Source organism: Solea solea, chromosome 3, assembly GCF_958295425.1.
Source record: "Solea solea chromosome 3, fSolSol10.1, whole genome shotgun sequence".
Taxonomy (NCBI): domain Eukaryota; kingdom Metazoa; phylum Chordata; class Actinopteri; order Pleuronectiformes; family Soleidae; genus Solea; species Solea solea.
Window position 1 is genome coordinate 26,600,577 of NC_081136.1, and position 22,078 is coordinate 26,622,654.

Sequence of the window (22,078 nt, forward strand, 5' to 3'; positions counted from 1 at the left end):
GACATATTTCAAAGAAGTTGAAGGGAATAATAATGAAGTTCGCAACTCACGGAAAAATCTAAATCTATATTTCTACATCGGGTAGTCATTCTGCATGTGTAAGTGTGAGAAACAGAAAGTCCTTTCTGCCTCTTACTGGACAGTTTGATGAAACTTTGATGTTTTCATGCTCCAGCTGTTCCATCAGTTCTCCCCAGAGTTTTAAACCACATTTACATTCATTTTCAAAACCTCAGAAATAGCGGAAAAGAATGTCAAGTAGACATGTGAGAAAATGGGGAAAGTGTGTGTGTGTGTGTGTGTGTGCTCTAGGTTTTGCTCATGTTGTGGGGACCTACATCTGACAACAGTCACATGAAGGAAAAAATCATTGCATTCAAAGGTGAAGGTTTATTTTAAGGGTACTTTAATGTTAGTCATTTGGTTAGATTTAGGCTATGGTTAGTGTTACATCTCTATAGAAAATAGTGTGTGTTTTCTTGTATTTGTTACCTCTTTAGGACCTTTTCTGGCATACAAACTGACCTTGTCAGGACCAGTAGTCCTCATTGAGACCAAAACCTGGTCCTAATGAGACAGAACATTATTTCTGAGGAACTGCCTAAGTGTGAGGCTAAGTTTGAGCCTAAAAATTTAATTGTGTTTAGGTTAATATTAGGGTTAGGCTGTAACTGGTTACTGTTAAGGTGAGGGATAAGGCCGTCCAAATGAATGGAAGTCATCACAGTGTCCTAAGAAGAACAGCTGCACACACTCTTGTGTAATGTGTGTGTTTGTGTGTGTGTGTAAGCGAAAGAGAGAGGGGTTGGGCCATGTGAAACCTGCCAGTATTTTAACCTACTTCCAACTCACTGATCATGTTAGAACTCAAATTCAAAAATTGGACTGACAGAGTCACTTTTTTGAGGAACAGCACAAAAACCTTTAACATGCATTTTTACATCCGTACCCTAAGGGAATAAAAATGTTATGTCTCTGAAAGCAAAAATGTAATCGGACTTACAAAGGTGGACTCATTTGCCTCTGTCTCTGGCAGGGAGAGTGCAAACTATTAAGATGAACGTATTTCCTAAATACAATTTTCAATGTATCTCCATGTTCTTGCCCAGATCAAAACTATTGACTCAGGAAAGAACCCTAGAATCTGTAGAGCCTCCTTGCAGCAGAGTAGACCATTGTCACTGCCACCTTAAAGATATGACCACAGACAAGAGGACATTCAAAGTGGTCCACTCTTCCAAAGTCAACAGCTATCTGCAATAACCACCTCTTTTTGCCGGCTAGATTTACCCTTGCTAACAAAAAAAGAAGCCCTTTTGTGTTAACCCATTCCATTTTTCTTTCAGTTATTTCCGATTACGGGACTTTTTAAAGACCCACTTTCCAAAATTGCCTCAAATCCCGCCTGCTAGTGGTACAGACCATAATACTCCCTGCTGATGCTTTGAAAAGGCCATATTTTGTAACTGTATGACCTTGTTTTGCCATCAAATGAATCAATTGTTGAGAAAATTAGGGCAAACTGACAACCCTTTCTGATCAATTTTGAAGAAAAGCTGTGAACTCATCCTCCTCTTGCATTCAGTTGAGCCTAATTCAGTTCAAGGTGCTACAAGGACTCACTATTGCAAAGCTAAGCTCTCCAAAATCTACCTAGATACAGTAGAGGATAAATGTAAAAGACACTCTTTCTCTCCATGTGATTTAACAAACATGTTTTGACTGTGCCCCAAATGTGATCAATGTGATCTCTGAACTACTACAGATTCAAATTCCACCATCACCACACACAGCTGTTTTCAGGGGACGAGAGAAAAATAATACTATGACAAACATTCAAATGAATGTAACATGCTTTCACTTATTGCAGGCAGCAGAATTCTGTTGCTGTTTTATTTGTGTGAGACTGATGCAACGCAACATTTCTCTTATCTACAGGCAGTGATTTTTTACCTCCATTTCTCATTATCCCCATAAACCCTTAACAACAACAAAAAACTCCTTTTGTTGTCGGACACAGACTAATAACAATATTTAACATTTCTTACTGTTAATTGTGCCTTTTCCCCCTTTATTTATTCATCTATTTAAAATGTTATTTTTTTCTATGTTTTTTTATATTTTTATTATCTATTTTCTTTGTTCAACTATTATACCAGGTTGTCCTGTGTTAAAGGGGTCTGAGGGTAGACAGAATGACTAAGGGAGTCATGGGGGAGAACTTGTTATATAGACAAAATCATGCATTTGTATAATCCAGTGACAGCCAAAGCTAACATACTGTATACTGTACAAATGTTAAACTTCATGCACCATTTACCTTGCTCCTTTTTTCCCTCTATTTCGTTTGCTGTCTTATAAAACAATGACGTGTCGACTCTGTGATACAGTTTCACTTTGTTTATTTGTTTTTTTTCCAGAAATCCCCAAAACAGATACCACCTTTGAGGAGCGTCTCATCTTAAAAGCCTTCTTACTAAAGTTTATGAACGCATATGCACCCATCTTTTATGTGGCTTTCTTCAAGGGACGGTAAGTCTGGTTTCAACTGTCAATTTTGATCTTTTTTTTTAAATTGCAAAGGACAACTGTTTTTCATTCACTGGAAAGACACCTAAAGACACCAAAAAACAAACATCCCTTACTGAGTCTGTGTGGTCAACTGTGTCTCCACAGGTTCGCAGGTCGACCTGGGAATTACGTGTATGTCTTTAACAACTATCGGATGGAAGAGGTTTGTTCTCGGTCTTTTAATCGGAGACTGTTCTCATTTTAGTGAATGAGTAAAACATCAGCTGATGATGAGTAAGAGAATGAAATCAAGTGCTTGTGTCTCATTCAGTGTGCACCAGGAGGCTGCCTCATCGAGCTGTGCATTCAGCTCAGCATCATCATGCTGGGAAAACAGCTCATCCAGAACAACATCTTTGAAATTGGCATCCCGTAAGTACACCACAGAGAAGTAAGCCACAAAGTGTAGCAAGTGTGACAAGCAGTGTCTTCAATATGGCACACGCATATGGCCGTCTTCCACTTTCTCTGAGCATGAAGATGCAAATCTGTGTTTAACCCATTTTTGCAGGTTCATACCAATGAACTAGGATGGAAGTTTGGGCAAAATATCTAATTCACATTTTGTTTTGACAGATTATTGTCATTTGATTTGCAGTTTAATGGTTTTACGTCAAGCTTTTGCTCTCCCACAACACATCCGAACAATAACGTCACTTACTTATTCCGATTATCTTACCCGAGATGACCATCCCCCCCACTATCACCTCCTCCATCTTTTTCATTGCTCTGCATTTTAAACTCTTGTATTCATTTTTAAACTCCATCCACTGTGTTGATTTGTCCATTTTATTTCATCTTAACTTTTTATCTTAACTTTTGTGTGTGTGATTTATCTTCTCATTTAAAGTGACCTTAAGAAGGTGCTTAAAAATAAAATGTATTCCTATTATTCTTAATCTTCAATTCAAATGTTATCACGTGACATTTAAAACACAACCACTTGCGATACAAGCAAAATATTATATACAGTAAAATGATTCTATTGAGCAACAGAGCAAAAAAAAAGCTGCGATTGTGTTAAAATGGAGTAATAACAATCAGTAAATAAAGAGAAATACAGTTTTCATAGGGTACATACTAAATCACACCATCTGTTATTTGCTCGTTGAACTGTTTTTGATTTAAAAATGATCAATTGTTCAGTCGTATTGTGAATCTGGCAAAGTATAATCACTTCTCTCATCTTCCTTTGTAAGTTATGACACAATCCAACAATAAATCTCTCTAAAGACCTGATAGCACCATATAAATCACTCACCAAAATAACTGTGAGGTAGGTAGTGCCTTTCCTTTAAATCTTTGTTGACTAAAACTTTAGAGAAGAGTTTTGTTTTGTACATAAACTGAACTGTATGAGGCTGCATTCCAGTGACAGAGCATGTTACTTTAAATTAAGGTTTGCACTATGAGTTGTTGTGCACACTTACTTTTTACTAAATCTGACAAAAGGCTGCACAACACGTACTTGATAACAAGCACTTACAACATTCCGTCAGCCCTTCTTCTTCTCCTAATAACATTCCTCCCATGTCTGTACAATAGTACTCCATCTTGTGAAAAAACTCAGCTTGTACATGCAAATCCTGAAGGTCAGAGGTCAGCTCTGTTTATAACAACTGTCTCACAGCTGAGGAGGCTTTTGGCTTCAGGCTTCACTGTTACTGTTGCTGTAAGCACAGCTTGACCTCCAGACCTGCTGGGTGAGTCTCATCATACATGGTGGTATCTCGAGGATGTCCTGAGGGATTGGCGAGCCACAGCGCATACCATCATACCAGACACATGCCATCTTCTCATCTGCTTCACATTCACCCACCTAAAAGCTTTCACATCCTGGGATGCAACCTGGAACCCAAATGTCTTCCTCGTGTCAGCCAGTACAGGGTTTTATAGGCAATCTCAGGAATCGCTGAGAGAAGACAGAGACATGAGGCATTTTCACAGGTTGACAAACGTGTGCCTGAACCTAAAGGCTTCTGCATGAAGATATAATGGATACAAACAAGCAACTGGACATGATTTAGATGAATTGACCTGAATGAAAACAAAGTTTTCCATAGCCTCTTCAGTGATAGTGCCTTGTACCATCTAAAAGTGGGTAATTGGGATACTGTTGCCTTTTCAATCATTTTGAAAAGCAACTCTGGTCATTATACTAAATGAGGTCTGACCAAGGCTTGTCTTCTTTAGACCATGTGAAAATCCCTATAGATAAGCAGATTCTGAAACACTCAGACCAGACCCTCTGGCATTGACATTCAAAGTCACTGAAATGACCTTTTCTTCCTCAATCTGATGCTCTGATGTTTGAACTTCAGCAGGTCGTCTTGACCATGTCTACTTGCCTAAATGCATTCAGTTAATACCGTGTGATTGGTCGATTATTTGTTCTCTATAATACATTAATACCTTTCTCAAGTTTGCACGCACATCTAGAATGCACTGGAATTTGTTTTGTATTTCTTTTATGAACTGTTTTTGGGGCGATGGCAGCTCAGTGGTCAAGCGAGTCGTCTTTCACCTCAAAGGTTGTGGGTTTGATTCTTGGCTCCGCTAGTCGATGTGTTCTTGGGCAAGACAATTAACCCCATGTTGCTTCTGATGGCAGTGCTGGCAACGTATGAATGGGTATGTTGATGCACTGTATGAAAGTGTGAGGGCATGGGTGTGAATGGGTGAATCGCAAAACTGTAGTGTAAAGCAGCTTTGAGTGGTCATCAAGAATTGAAAAGCGCTATATAAATACAAACCATTTACCATTTGGTTGACGAATAAAGTTGATTGATTTGCACTGGATTGAAAACCAGACTCCCATCCTACACAGAACACAAGCAAAAAAAACTGGTGAAGTGGTGACCTCAACCTCCACATCTTTCCACAGAGGATTCATGAGTATAGAGACTTCACATTAGTGTCATCAAGAGCAAAAGCAGTGACCGCTGCACTAGAGTGATGGCCTGTTGAATTACAAATGAAGGGTGTATTTGTGCTGCGTCTTGGGAAAACTTGTGTAGAGTGGAACAGTCTAAGATGACTCATCATAACGTGTTGATGTTAATGTTGTGGCAACGTAATGTACGACAAACTGTGCAGTACAACACAGAGGCTGTCACGGAGGTGAACAGGTCGTCCGTGTTGCCACTTCATGATAGAATTAACAACGCTGTCAGCACTAACAGCTGCAGCGGCGGCTGTGTCGCACAGCTCATAAAAAGTAGCCAAGAGATTGTTTTATCGCTGCAATTAGCATGAAAAATCCTCCTCCGAGTCAAATCCCAACACAAAAACATGACTTTTTTAAAAAGAAATTCAGTGTATCTTACATATCCTGGGGATGTCATTGTCCACTACAAAAAATAAACAAGCCATAAATCTGCTAAGCGATCAGAAGATTGCAGCTCCAGAACTCGCCCCAAGTTACGAAGTTATCTTTGCTATCAAAATCCACTGATAGGGTACAATCCACGGCTACAGTGCAAACAGGGACACATCTCATGGTGCCAGTTGGGCAGAATGTGAAGAAATAAACACAAAGTGCAACAGTATAACTCAATTCCAAAACAAAACATGGCAGTAGACATTAAGGTATGCATGTCTCTAAAATACTTAAATTCTGTTTTATTGAGAAGGTCCCACAGAATATGACTTTGAGAATTCTTAGTACTGTATATCATTCTTGTACAATAAATGAATATAAGTATTTCCAAAACCACAGAAGGAGAAAATGGAAAAGGAGATATAATGGATGATTAAATCCAGAAAAATCCTTTTGGCTTCTCCCTCTATAGGGGTCACCACAGCAAATTATCTGCACCTGGTACACCCTTCCTGGCGCAAACTTCCCATTTATCTGGGTTTGGGACTGGCACTATAGGAGAACACTTTGTGGCCCCTGAGGCTGGGGTCTGTCACAGCAGAGTGTCCAAGTAACAATGAGCAATGGGGTTTTGGTACCTTGCTCTGAGGTACCCTAGCCGTTGACCTGGCTGGGACTCAAATTGGCAACCCTCTGGTTACAAGCCAAATTCCCTTTCCGCTTGGCCATGTGCTGCCCTACTAACTATCAAACAAATACAAATAAAAATAGGAGTTGCTGTGTGACACCATGTGGCAGTACAACAATGGTAATTGCCTGTGACCTACATCAGTAACATCTAGTCTCTTCAGTCTCGTGTGCTGGTCTGACGATATCTACATCTAGTGTGTGTTTTCGTGTGTGTTGAGCATTAAGCTGCTTTTATTAGAGTTTTTACAGGCACACACATTCACATGCACCACCACGTGCATAATAAATGGTACCTTCATACATACATTATTTACAATCACAAATACACACACAAACCAAACTCCATAGCATCACACAGTTTCAGTTTTCATCTCTCCCAGTTTGTTCATTTCTCAAAAGAATACAAATCAACCATGTGCACAATACTGTCATACAACTCAAGGATTATTTTCATAATCGATTAATCTGCCGATTAATTTCCTCGACTAATCGAGTACTTGTTTGGTCCGTAAAATGTCAGAAAATGTTAATCCCAAACCCAAGAATGATCTTGAATATCTTGTTTTGTCCACAAACCAAAAATATTCAGATTTAGAGAAGAAAGCACAAAATATTCACATTTAAGAAGCTGAAAAATCAGAAACCCTGTTTTAATTATTGAGTATTAGAAATTGGTATTAGTATTAGAATAGTTGACGATCAATTAAGTAACTAATAAAAGATAATTATTATTATATATTTAATTGAATTAAAGCAAACATCTCTCTTTCACTGGTTTGGATAGGAAGGGATGTAAAGGTTTGTTTTATAATCATAAACTAAACATGTCATAATGTTCATAGATTGGAAATGTCCCACTCCAATAAAGTTACGGAAAACAACATTTTTCTGTCATGAGATAATCTCTTATGGCTGTTCACACGGTGCAGCTTTTTCCTTTTTAAACTTCTTTTCTAATCTCGCCCATCTCTCCTTCTGTTCCGACAGGAAGCTGAAGAAGTTGGTGCGTGCGATGAAGGCTAAAGGATCAGCGGAGGCAGAGAGGGAGGAGGAGAGGCCTCCACAGCAGTGGAACCTGGACTATGCCCTGGCTGCCTTTGAAGGCCTGACACCTGAATACATGGAGATGAGTGAGTCTGCACACACACACACTCGCTCACACAGAGGAAATATAGCCTCAGGGACAAAGAGCAGCCATTTAGGCACCAACATACTTTTAAAATGAGTATACCTGAGGTATTACATAATCTGTATCTTCAAGGACCATTGGGATTCTTTCAGCTAAACTTGCACACCTGCATTGTAGAGGTCTCATGATGACTGCCTCTTTAGTGCAAGTTAGTGCAACATCTAAATCAACTTACCCTCTACTATGAATGTAGTTATTATTAATTTAGTTAGATTGTTGCATCCGTCCACATGCAGAGGTTTGTACATTTAAGTATCTGGAGTAAGATAAACAATATAAAACATCAAATAAGAGCCAGGGAGCGCAAAGAACAAGTTTAGAGTGCAAGCGCAAAAGCGTCGGGGCCAGAGAAATTCTGATCATTGCTAACAAAAAGTGTATTTTCAAACAACTAAAATATACTACTTTTGAATGACTCAATTGATATTTTCTTTGCAATTTTTGTATCAATATTTTGTGGTTCATTTTTGTTTTCATACATTCCTTGGTAAACAATGCAGTGGCTGCGTGTAAGAGCAACGGCCATTTTCGAGTGAGGGTTAAAAAAAGTCAACTATCTTTTGCACTAAAAGCTCCCGTCATATACACGGCAATTTTTACATAATTTAATTTTGCCCTGAGCCCATGCTCGTTCCTGTTTTTCAGTTTGAGTCTTAATCCTCATTGACATTTTTCTCCTGAGTAAATGGGGTGAGTAGGAACAATCCTTTTTTTTCAGTCCAAACACAGAACAGGCAGCCAGTGTACCGTGATGAAAAATGGGGATGGGAACAGTCATGGAAAACCTTTAAAGTTTTACATCTGTGTCACTGGGGGAACTGTGTAAATGATGTTTTTTGACCATATGTCAATTGTTTCTGCATTTAAATTTAAACCCTCTGTGGACTGCCTTGATTGCCATGTCTGTTTGATAATATTAGTTTGCCTTTAATGTTGTAATTTAAATACTTTGGGGGAATAAACCCTGTGAGTCATCAGAAAATAATACACAGAGGCTCGTTAAATTTCATCCTCCCAAGGATTAGATGAGTTCGAGTTGGCAAACAAAGAATGACTGCAATAGTGTAAAAAAAAAATGTAATTAAGTCAACACAGAAGAATATGTGTCTAAGATTGTCAAGTGAAAAAAAAAAGACAAGTCAAGATTATTGATAATTTTCATATGTTTGTCAACAGTATGACAGTCTGCTTAATGGAATCACTGAGGCCAAACAGATTTGAATAAAAACAGTTGTGTGCTTTTAAAAGTTGACTGATTCACTACCTGTGACATAGAGGTGTTACGTGTGCTAGTACACACACACACACACACGTGATGATTTTTCTTGAGATAAAATCAAGCAGCTTGTGATCAGCTGATTTGTAGCATAAACAGCTGCTTTTGCTTAGCATTCAGGCCACACGGTTGGTGTAGTGATTAGCACTCTTGCCTTTGCAGCAAGAAGACCTAGGTTCGCAACCCTGTTGGAACAAGGGCCTTTGTGCATGGAGTTTGCATGTTCTCCCCGTGTGTGCGTGGATTTCCATGCTCCAGCTTCGTCCCACACTCAAAAACATGCAAGATGGGGATTAGGTAAATTGGACACTCTAAATTGACCATTGTGAGAGTGCATGGTTGCTTGTCTCTATGTGGTGCTGTGATAGACTGATGGACGGGTGTACCTGTCAGCTGCAATTGGCACAGCAACCCTCATGTGGAGGATAAAGTGGTAGAAGATGGATGGATGTTAATGGACGTTGTGAATATCCTCTCCAGATATGTTTCTTATGGACCAAACCTAAAAATGTCATATACGTGTAGAGTATGAAATTGAAATATGAAAAAATGTCTATGACATTCAAACTTTTATGATGAGTTCACACAATGATGTTTAAGACTATCAACTCCATATTGCTGATAGTCTGTGCTGTGTTTAGATCTTGTGTCAAAAGCAACAGCAACATTGCTCTAATAAAGTGAAACAGCTGCAACCATGTGCTAGGATGACTGGAAACACATCACAGACAGGAACAGACAAGAAGTTAGTCAAAAGTTAACACCTGTCATTTAATGCATCGCCACTGAAAAATGTGCATGCAGTGAGCAAATAAAAACCTGTGCTTAGAGGAAATCCCTTAAACGGATAAAGAAAACAATGAACAGTGACAGATGATGGAGCTGCACGGCGAGATACTGTATCCTCAGGCATTTCCTAGTGGTTGACAGCAGCAGTTCAGTAAATGTATAGCAATAATTCTATTAACTGATAACATGTGTGAGGAGGATTGTGAAGCAGGACAACTTGCCTTATTGTGCTCTAGGGTCAAAGCCATAAATTATTGAGATTTTGGTGAAATTGTAAGCAGCAAATAAAATGTTGTCAAAATGATTCCCTGCATACTAGCGTGGGAAATATTCTCGTAAATGCAGGGTCCAACACCAGGATCAACAGCTTAAAAACATGGACCAGGCTGATGGTTAGAACACTGTTTTTGTCATTTTCATCTGATCGTGCTGCAATGAAATTCAACGTGATGTGAGGAGAGAAGAACATGAGATGAAGAAAAATGCAGAGAAGTTGAGGAATGAGCTCTACATTCAAACTCACACATCATTGTTAGTGTGTAAATGGGTAATCCTGGAATTGTCTTACAACTTTGTTGTCTCAGAGTTAAGGTGTGTGTGTGTGTGTGTGTGTGTGTGTGTGTGTGTGTGTGTCAGCCTCATCTCAGGTAGATAGCGAGGTCATTCTAAGCTCGCCCTCTGGCGCTCACTGCTCTTCTGTCGTATTCTCTTCCTCACCGCTCTTTGTCTGGGAGTGGTATCCAAAGGTGAAGCCGTCAGTCTCCAGCTCGCTGGAAATCCCCGTTCCCACACTGCTGAGGTTCCACTGCGCTGATCAGCCATGTGTCAGCCACAGTTTAGGAATGTCTCTCTCATATTTGTTTCCTCATTTGGATGTTGCTGTAAACGGGTCGTTATTTATTCATCTTCTGATGCCAGCCTGGCTTCAAAACACGTTTCACTGGCACTTTTATTTTCAAGATACTTGTTCCCATTTCTCTCCTGCCAGCGATGCCACAGTGTGTGACATATACTGTACTATACATTCCCATAAAGTGTAGTTTTATTAGTCATAGATGTGACAGTGTGTAATCTAATCAGACTTCATAACTTACACAAACACGGACATAGGTCCACATAAAACGAGCCAGTTTAACTGATGCAATGAAGCGCTTCACCTTAAAAGGCATGTTCTGAAAGCTGGACAGACACTGTGACTCTAACCAGAAAAATGACTTTCATGAATGTCAGTCTGTTTATTCTGATTCCTTTCCCACACGTCAGCCTTTCTCTTCCTGTGTCACATGGCAGAAATTTTCTGATGTCTTTGTTACATCATACGTAGCGATTGAATTAAGTCAGACCTCTCATAATTTCACATTGTTTAGCACTAAGCATTGCAGTTAAACTGTTTTGAACTCGTGACTGTAGATAACAATAATATAAACAAAATCTAATTATTTTCTTCTGGCAAATGGATTGATTGCCTGTCGTACAAATCAGTCTGACAACCTGTGCAGTTCATCATGACAATAATTATTCAAAGTGTTTATTTTCTTTCTTATACAAGGTTTTAAAAATTCAGGTTCTCTGTGTTTTTGTGTTTTGAGTTTTTCTCAAGACAACTATACTTATTAATGGCTGTCAGGATGTAAAGAAGATTTAAAATAAAACATAATTAAAGGTTTCAGGAAGAAGTCATAGTCTCAAACTGTAATATATTAATTCTTCCTCCAAAGGGAAGCATAATTACAATAACATTGTCTGAGCGCAGCCAATAACATAGCCTTTACATGATGTTATTATTATTTTTGGTATAAATGTAGCCACAAATGTAGCTACGTTTATGTCTCTCCCAATGGAAATACATCAGAGGTAGTATTTTTTTTTCTATCACACTATTCCTAATAAACACTATCATTGTCTGTTAAATAAAGAAATAATCTAGTTTATAAATGTCTTATTAGTGTATTTAGTATAACAGACAAAGTGAAAATGTGGATTAAAAACAATAAGCTGCACTGAAGTCTGGATCAGAGACAGAGGAGAGAGTGATATTTGCAGCAGGATAGTAGTATTTCATATGCTGTACCATCAATGACACTACTGTAATGTAAACTTGAAGCTCACAAGCATCCGGCTTTGTTTACTGCAAAACCACAGTGGGCTGTCATCAGATTGTCTTTTTAGAACAGGAATTATTATTATAAAGGCCTTTATTGTTGGTTTTATTCTCACATATGTTGCAGTTGATTGTATGCATTTATTTGACAGTGTGTATATATGGGGGATCTCCTTGAAGATAACACATGTACAAATGTTTTGATTTATGTTGATTTATGTATTCTCTTCTACCAAATCGCCAAAATTAGTAGGCATCAGTGTTGCCATAAAGTAATCATATTTGTACGATAATTTTACCCACTGTGCGATGTACGATCAATAATTTAAAAAAATTCCAAATGTACGATAATTTGGCCTTTTTTTTTGCCAAAATACAATAATTTTAAAGTCACCGTACAATATTTCTGTATTTTCCACCTGGCAACACTGGTAGGAATATAGCACTATAAAAAGTTCAATAATGTTTGAACAGGAGCAGAAATATGTCTTTCCATCAATCTATCTGACATTTATCATAATATTTACTGATTTTGATTATTTATTTTCATAACCTTTTGGCCTATAAATAGGTTTTACACGTACTGTAGCTGTTTAATAATGTATTTTCTCTGTCTGTCTTCTTCTGCAGTCATCCAGTTTGGTTTTGTCTCTCTGTTCGTGGCGTCATTCCCGCTCGCTCCGCTCTTTGCCCTGCTCAACAACGTCATCGAGATCAGACTAGATGCTAAGAAGTTTGTAACAGAGCTGCGTAGGCCAGTGGCCATACGAGCTAAAGACATCGGTAAGCTGCTCCGACACTTACAAACGCTACGCAACACACCAGAATACATACGACACAAAAACCTGATCAGTTACACAAGAATCTGTCAAAATAAGTATTGACTTTCGCCCATAAATCTTCTTTACTATTTTAGACATCATGGGACACCAACACTCTCCACTGAAACTCGACTGATTACATTTTTTCAGGGTTAGCAGTTCCCCCAGGCTGCGAGATGTATAAACTGACGCTGCTCAACAGTTCAAGATATTCATGTTTTTGCTGTCGGCTATTATTAAATAGTTCTTTTTACAGCTTGACTGTTATGCATTTTGAGATTATCCATAGGCTTTTGAGTTGCTTCACTGGGTTCAAACATCATCCCGCGAGTCAACTGAGGGACGGTGTGTTCCCGCAAATCACTAAAGTTTAAATAATAAAGACCTTAAATAACATTTGTGGCTGCTCTATTGTTATCTGAAACCAGTATTTCTGTTTGGTCAACATGGTCATTTCATGGCCTAATATAATACATGTTTGATAGCACCTTTAGTGGTTTAAGACTTGCATGTCTCACTTCTGTACTCATGCTTGTTCTTCTTTTTAAAGGGATATGGTACAACATACTGAGTGGAATGGGAAAGTTCTCAGTCATTATAAATGTAAGTATTAATTCAGTGTCCTGCATTTACATAAGCGATGAAGGCGGATGTTTCCACAATATTGTAAGCTCACTGACATCAAAGAAATAGACGCTGGATTTAAACGGTTGACCTCAAACTTCTTTGAGTATGTATTTTTGTATGTATTTTAGTAAGAAATTCTCATTGGGTCTATGTGTGTATATGTGCAATTTAAGTTGTAACTACACATTTAACATCTTTTGCCATGTTTTCACCGAATGGAATGGTTCTGTTTGGTACACATTTTTTATATAGTATCAAAGCCATCCCATTTTTGGTACCCTTCACTTGGGGTACCAGAGTGATGGTACGGGACCAAGGTACTATTCTCAGTTGAAAAGCAAGCCTGACCGAGGGCTTTACCCTTCCAAACCATACCGTACTGTACCAAACCGAACTGTACCATGATGGAAACAAGCCTTTCGACATGATTAAAACAGTGCATAAAACACCTACTGACACACTGATGAGGTCAAGGTGTGTGTTTATTTATAGGAGTTAAGGAAAGTTCTTCCTGGGATCTGTCCTTGGCCAGCTAACTAAATAGTATTCTGCTCACTTTTAATACTTAACAGATTTGTGGAAGATTTGGAAGAACAATCAGCAGGTTTTATTTAGTCTAGAGCTATGGTGCACCGGACTCACATGCACACACTTTAGACACACTGGAAGCTGGAATGGAAAACTTGAGACAGAATAGATCTTGAATCCATCAGTTCTAAAAAAGTATGTGGATGTGACGGCTAGTGCTTTTTAGCGTATGAAAAGTAACTAAGTGTTAAATAACTAAATGCTGACCGCAAAATATTTCTCTGCTTCACATTGTCCCTGTGTCTCTCTTTGTCTCTGGAGGCCTTTGTCATCTCCTTCACATCAGACTTCATCCCTCGGCTCGTCTACCAGTACATGTACAGTCAGACCGGCACCATGCATGGCTTCATTGACCACACACTCTCCTACTTCAATGTGTCCAGTTTCAAGTCCGGCACGTCACCACAGAACTCTGGAGACATCACCGTCTGCCGGTAAACACACACACATGCACACACATGCACACACATGCAGTATTTGGAGGTAACAGAGAAGAACACTAATATTGTTTTATTCAGCTCTTTCCAGGACAATATCTACTGTCTACACATTTTACTTAGAAAACAACATACTTTATTATGTAATGAAGCAATTCAAAAGTCAACATTTGATATGTATAATAATGTAAGATGAGAATTATTTTAGTGTGATTGATTTTTGAGGGCCAATTCAAAATGTTGACATGTTTTTTTTAATGTGGTTGTTTTGTTCTATGGGATGAATCAGCAACTATTTTGGGTGGCACACCTTGACTAGAGGAGGCGTTAAGGAAGTCCTTTTCAGAGGAATGTAATCCGAGACAAATGCAGTATTACAATAACATATCATCTGTCTAAAGCTCAATCTTTTCATGACATACAATGAAACAGTATATACTCTTATCAAAAAACTAAATTATCATAAAACTAATTTCCAAAGATATTCATATTCTAATTTTTTAGCAAATAAACTGCAAACGTTAGAGACGTTAGAGAGAGATTGGGTGGAACTTGTGATTCTTCTTGGGTTTTGTGAGAGTGAGGTATTCCTTTTAAGTTACCAATTTTGTTTTCTCTAAGCAGCAAATGTGGTAAAATCAAACACAATATTAAATCGTCAGGTAATCCAGACGTTATGGTGCAAACACAGTGAGCAGTATTGTCCTTTTGAATCCAAAGGCAATGGTCGCGGAAATGAATGTATCATTTCCGATGTCAGAAAGCCAATGAATCTCCACTGGTCCGTAATCAAAGACAGTGCACTATTGTATCTTGTGTGAATTTTCACTCATGCCAGTGGCAAGCGTCTCTTTCACAACATCAATATAAAGCACTGTAGAAGAAAAGGTCATGGATGCCATTGCCCACAGATAGCTGCGGCTGACCTGCTCTTACATAAGGGAGTAAAGAATGACAAAGCAAGAATCGAGCCTTTGTGTCCGTATAGTGTGGTATGTCATGTCAGAGACGCGTCACGTTACTCTACGCCCTCGACAATTTTATAGGCATGAAATTGGCTGGTAGATGTTCTAAGAAGGGAGCATGTGTGTGCGGGTTGAGTATTGTGTACATATCGTGTGTTAGCTGCTGATGTTGTTGCCAAAGCCTCTGGGCTAAAATGATTCAACAGAGAAAGTGATTCAAAGTATGTCCGATGTTTCTTTCTTTTTCTTGTTCTTGTTTTTGGCCCAGTTAATTTTGAAACTCTGGTATGAACGTACACATGCAGAGTCGAGTGTGGGTTGAGGTTCAAGAGTGGATGAATGGATGGATGGATGATGGTGTCATACAGGGGATGGAGAGATTAGAGATGATCAGATAAGGATGTAAAGATCTTGAGAAGGAAGGGGAAACTTCCATGACAAATGAGAAAGGTTAGGGACAGGGCAGTGTGGGGGAACGTGAATATGACAGTGGTGGAAGGTAGGGCAGAGGGAGTTGGATGGGTGGATGATAAAAGGACGTGTGGTGTGATCGAGGCCAAGTGCTAAGTGTTTTAAATGTTTAATCACATTTAAAAACAGCAGTGTGAGGACCGTGAAGACAGTTTCTGCTTCAGTGGGCAGAGCATTTCTGTCCGTCTCTCCATGTGCTAAGTCCCCAGCAAGAGTCCGTTACGCCGAACAAATGTCTGTTATACAGTCCACGGAATTCCTCTATTGACCAGTTTCAATCAAATATTCAACCAAGTCATGTTATAAGCCATGTTTCCTAACATGTCAAGTGTAGTAAATTATAGGAGTAGCTGTATTCCCTATTAGGTTTGTGTATGGATGGCCAGTCTTGAAACTAAACCTACGCAATTGTATTTAAGTTATTAGCTCACTAATTGAGTAATTGGAAAACTAATTCACTGATTAGTCGACTACCAAAATAATCGTTTGTTTCAGCCCAACCTTACATATCACGACTGACAGACAAACCTCTGTCTGGCGTCAATGTCTGACATGAGGACACCACACCTTGGTGATGTTCTATCCAAGAAATGTGAGAGACTTAATGGTTCCCATCAGACCAGGGGTCGACCACAGCTTCATGAGCTGCAGATTATACCAGAGATAAGTTGAGGAGACACTGAGTATCTTTGGATTTCTATATTAAGATACTGCAAAAGCAGACCAGACATCTCAAGTCCTATTTATGCTTCTTTGCGTTGGAAGAATGTTGTTGGTGAAACACAACTTGCCTCAGTAGTTACACAAAGTGCAGTGCTCCACTTACCAGTTAGCTCTAAAAGTGTTAGAATATTAAAAAGGTTAGTGTCCTCCACTGCTTGGTTGACACACGCATTATATCTTTGCTTGATTATGCTCTTCCTCCTGCTCGGTTGGATGTTTTGTTATTGAATGTAGCTTTTTTTTCTTTTCTTACATTTCAAAACGTCAAACATTTGCTGTTGTTAATTATGTTATTAGGTATTGGTCTGTGACCAGTGTCACCTGACAGCAGTAGCCTTGTTTGGTCATGAGTGGAACATTTCTGCTTTGCAAATGTATTCCTGGATCCCGTGGGGCAGTGGGTTGGCAAGAGGAAATTTCTCTATCTCCAATTCACGCAAGCACACACACACACACACACACCTACCCACTCACATACACATAGTCTGGTTTCCATGACTTCAGAGGACGTTACATTGACAATTGACATTACATTAATTTCCTGGAGACTAACTCTAACCATAACCATCACCACTACTGGCCCAACCATATCCCCAAACGTAACCTGACCCTAAACTCATTGTAACCATACACCTTAAAATGTAGTATGCGATGGGGACTTGACTTGATTGAGGTACCTGTAACACACACACACGACTAAGTATAATATAATTGAGCAGTCTTATGAAAGAATATTGAGTTAGATGCTCTAGTTGCTGCCAGTATTTCATCCAGACATGGAGTACCAAGAAAATGCCCGCACACACACACACACACACACACACACACACACACACACACAGAGAGCCTTTTGGATAATTACATTTTCTGTTAAATTCCTCCTATTTGAGTAAAAGTAACAGGACGGAAAGGTCTTGTTTAACAGTTCGGTTCATGTTGTCGATCTACTACACAATTGTGCAACTGGCTGGTGAGCGAAAGATGAATATATCAAAGGCGAAAGCGAGGGAGAGCGGACTCTCACAGGCAGCATTCCTCACTCATGACTGTATAAGGAGAAGGAATCAGAGACCATAAGACACAGACACTTTTCACCCTCACTCCCTATTTTTTCCATACGTGCTTTAGTGGGACACCTCAATCAGGCCTTTTCATCTATCTCAGCTTCAGAGGATTTTTTTTGTGTGTGAATGTCGTTTCTCTCAATGTGAGACTTCAGTCTAAGTTGATATTTTAAAGCTGATGTATGTTCCCCTTAACAGACAGTTTCCAATGTGATCGGAGTTTCGGAGAATTCTTTTTCTGTGGAGCTGTTAGAATTAATCAGCATTGCGTGGACTCATTACACACAACAGTTTCAAATCACATTGAATTATTGTGTATAATGTTTTATAGCCTGAATATATAGTGCTATTCATGCTTTTTTTTCCACATAAAGTAACACATACCACTATTCTTAAGAATATAATGGGAGATTAATATTCTTTATAGCTGCTGTCAACATTTTGGAATCAGGGCTATTGACACAACCCAAAAGCATTCATTATCCTTTGGTTGAAATGGTAGTCACAACATGGCATTACTATGAAGTCATACATTTATGTTCTTTTTTGTAATAATGCAATAACAATTGCCTCCAATAGGATTAGCCTCAGACATGATCTGAGGCCAGTTCAAATTTAACATATGGTCTATAGTGACATCATGGACACATTCTCATAAAAAAATGAAAGAAGTTAGCATTGCTTTATTGGGGTTTATACAGCGTGGATGTTGGCTGCATCGCTCTTCTGGTTTTCACTTGACTTTGACGCTGCCTAGTGTCAGTCCAAATATCCTACTGAGTGCATCTGTCTGTAGCTTTGACTCGACATAATGCAGACCTCCATCAGTAAATCTCTACCTCCTTTATGTCGTCGTTGTCTTAAGTGATTTGGGAGGATGGATTTTTGGTTACATAAAGCCAAGAGGGTGTGCAGACCCAGTTTAATCTGGTTTTATCTGTAGAGAGTTCATAGATGGCTACTTCAGTATTCTGATGATGTGGATGAACTGTTTGTTTAAGTGGAAGTCTTTTAAGAATATGCCCTATCACAACATATCTCAAAACATATCTTTAATCTTTCTACTTTGAGCTTGAAGAGATTTTTCTGTGAGAGTGTCTCGTGACAACAGAGGCGAGGGATGGCACCTGGGTCAAGCCTGTGGGAGGCACACTTAACGTAATTACTTTTGAGTGGTAGTCAAATTAATTACATTATGTTCTTTCAATTGCATTATAAGCCAATTTCATACTAGTTGTGTACAATAAAGTGTTCCTTTTTTGACTGCAGGACACTTTGCTTGTTGTCAGTGTCCCAGTGATTTTTCCACTGTATGCTCACATGGGCTCACTTGGACAGTTTTGGAAAATTCTCAAGGAGGAAATGATCACAGAGGCTGTGGACCCTCCTCTTATTTCTTCACCTGCGTTGATGTTACAGTTTGTTATAGCATGCCACAGATAAAGTCATTGGTCTTACAAAAGTAAAAGAATCTGTAAACGAGACACATTTTGGGCTCTGTGCCGGTGATCTCATGCCAGATGCGAGTAGTAGGTCACATAATTATAATGATGATTGTAATAATTATGTTGTTAAAGCAACTGTCAGTGGGTGAAAAAATAACCTGTTCTCTGACTCTACACCACAAAATTATTAATAATTTATCATTTAAGTGGATATTTTTAATTCTCTCTCTTTCATGTATAATCATACTGTAATTATCTCCTATGACTGTGGTGGTAGACAGTTGCTTGACAGTTACATAGCCCTGCATTTAGATAGCAGTGTAATAAAGGTATTTACATGAAGCCTTCACTAAGTCAATTACCATGATTTAAATGTTTGACCCTCAGGTCCAGGTCCACAAAGAAAAATCATAATTTATTGTCATGTGTAGTTATGTTTTAGATTATATAAATGACTGACTGCATCCGAGTGGTTCCATTATAAATAAACCCTAAAGTAGAACAGACACTATTTATGTTGTGCAGGAGTGATTGCATCCACATGGAAACAGCTTGGCTTTGTCCCAGCAATTGCTGAACATACACGAGAAGTAGTCTCATCATATCTATCAGGGCATATGTGTATGTTGTTCAAACCAGATGTTTGCTAATCCTCTTTTTTAATAATTCATCCTTATATTAAATGTTTTGGTCTTTCATAAGAGCAGTCCGACATTAAAAGAAAAACTGCCGGATTTAGGTTTTACATTATAAAATATCCCCAGATTGACAAGGCAACCAGGACCGTCCACCCATCCATCTTTTACAGCTTTGTCCTCCACATGAGGGTCGCGGGGGGAACTGTGCCAATCTCAGCTGATATAGGGCAATAGGCGGAGTATACCCTGGACAGTACGCCAGTCCATCACAGGGTCACATACAGACAAACAACCATGCACTCTCACATTCACACCTATGGTCAATTTAGAGTGTCCAATTTACCTAATCCCCATTTTGCATGTTTTTGAACTGTGGGATTAAGCCGAAGAACCTGGAGAAAATCTTGGCACACACGGGGAGAACATGCAAACTCCATATGCAGAAAGGCCCTTGTTCCGACCAGGTCACGAACCCGGGTCTTCTTGCTGCAAAGAAACCAGCAACTTGTGTGAACCAATTTTATAAACAAACATGCATAGTTTGTCTGAGGAATGCTTCCATGTGTGACAACTCACACTCCATCAAGCCTTTAATTTAAACAATACTTTTGTGATAGCCGGAACACATATCTTTATGTTTGCATCTGTTTGTGTTTTGTCTGATCAGATCAAATTCATAAAATGCCAAATCAAATAAATTGTTGTACTGTTGCTTTTTATGATCATCATGAAAAAGTAATTTTTCCTCTTCTTATATTGTTTATTGTTCTTGGTCTCTTCACTTTTTTCCTCTAATCCTTCCTCCACGTCGCTCCTCCTCCTTGCTCCCCTGACTTTCAATCAACACGTGTTTCACATTTTCAGCCTTTGTTGCGCCAGCCACAATGAAGAGTGTTTACTACAAAGGCAACAAAGAAAATGAGTTTCTAATAAAGTTTATTGCACTTTGAGTCAGGTTCCTAGCTGAGGGAAGTAGTATGTAGTAATGAGGGTTTGTCTCAGCCAGGCAACGATAAATCAGGATAAAAATAATATTGGAGGAGGAAGGTTTGTCTGAGACAGTTTCTTGATTGGAAGCTGCAATAAAGAGTTTGCCCGCCAGTCATTGTGGTTTGTAGTGTTGTAGTCAATACCACACTAATTGAGACCAAGAGAAGTCTAAGGTTGTACTGAGACTATGACAAGTCCAGGACTTAAAAGGACCAAACCTCATTCAAGATAAAGAGAGACAAGAAAAATACTCAGACTAAGTCAAGACCAAGACCAGAGTGCACTGGAACCAATTCAAGACCAAAGAATGTAGTACTGCAGCGTGTTGTCTTATATATAATCAAAATTCATTATTTGAGGTTTAAGAAAGCAGACTTATTAACAGGTAGTTGGTGACATCTCCACTCCCAGACTAACACATCATGTTGTCTCCATGAATCTAAGGCAGGAAAGTGTAGCAGATGTTGGTGACAAACAAATCCAACTACAATTGACATCACAATAATGATTCAAAGAAATCAGTTGTAATCTCAACTGGTCTTGAATTAAATCTCAACTGGTCTTGAATTAAATCTCAACTCTAGCCATTGGCGACTTCATGGGATTGTCTGGTGGTCCTCTTTGGTATTAATACTTACTCTCATGATTCCAAACTGTATATATTTATTTACCACTAAGCATGAAGCAATAACACAATATAAATTTGACTTGTGCCTTTTTTAAGCATCCATGCTGTTTACATGTGTGTTTTTGTTCTAGGTACAAAGACTACAGGGAACCCCCTTGGTCTCCAGACGCGTACCACTTCTCCAAACAGTACTGGTCTGTCCTGGCTGCAAGATTGGCTTTCGTCATATTGTTCCAAGTATGTGCTGATTGTTTTCTTGTTTATGAGCTGATGTTAATTTCAATCGAAGTATGAAGTAAGAATTAAATGATAAGCACATTACACTAATAATATAGTAAAAAAAAAAAGTATTACACATATGGCACTGATTTGCATAAAAAAAGACATGAGAAGTAATTGTGAGTGCATGCGTGGGGCCAGTCAGTTCTAATGCTTACTAATGCTTTACTGCAATTACAGTGAGACATTACCAGATGCCAGAGTCAATTACTAACCAGCTCATTTTGAGAAAGGCTCTCACAGCCCTCATTTATCAATGACATATGCCCATCAAATGTCCAGCTTTTCTTTCATTATTATTCAAGACCATTCTTTATTATCTATGACAGGAATTTCTTTACCAGGTCTCTCAAGTTTTTAGATCAGACTTTTTCAGACTGTGAGGTACAACTCCCAATGGGGTCAGAGCCTCCTATTGTATATTAAAGTGATTCAGTGATGTGATGCTTTGTTTACCTAATAGTACA

At 38.8% G+C, this 22,078-nt stretch overlaps 1 protein-coding gene across 1 annotated transcript in view; it reads left to right on the forward strand.

The window, feature by feature from the left end:
* Positions 1 to 22,078, forward strand: part of ano2b (anoctamin 2b) — a 61,898-nt gene that overhangs the window by 35,656 nt on the left and 4,164 nt on the right. The window contains exons 19-26 of the mRNA XM_058624044.1: positions 2,421 to 2,532; positions 2,677 to 2,734; positions 2,843 to 2,943; positions 7,568 to 7,710; positions 12,566 to 12,718; positions 13,307 to 13,359; positions 14,233 to 14,405; positions 21,464 to 21,569. Coding sequence (XP_058480027.1) covers positions 2,421 to 2,532; positions 2,677 to 2,734; positions 2,843 to 2,943; positions 7,568 to 7,710; positions 12,566 to 12,718; positions 13,307 to 13,359; positions 14,233 to 14,405; positions 21,464 to 21,569 — 899 coding nt within the window. The remainder of the gene's footprint in view (positions 1 to 2,420; positions 2,533 to 2,676; positions 2,735 to 2,842; positions 2,944 to 7,567; positions 7,711 to 12,565; positions 12,719 to 13,306; positions 13,360 to 14,232; positions 14,406 to 21,463; positions 21,570 to 22,078) is intronic.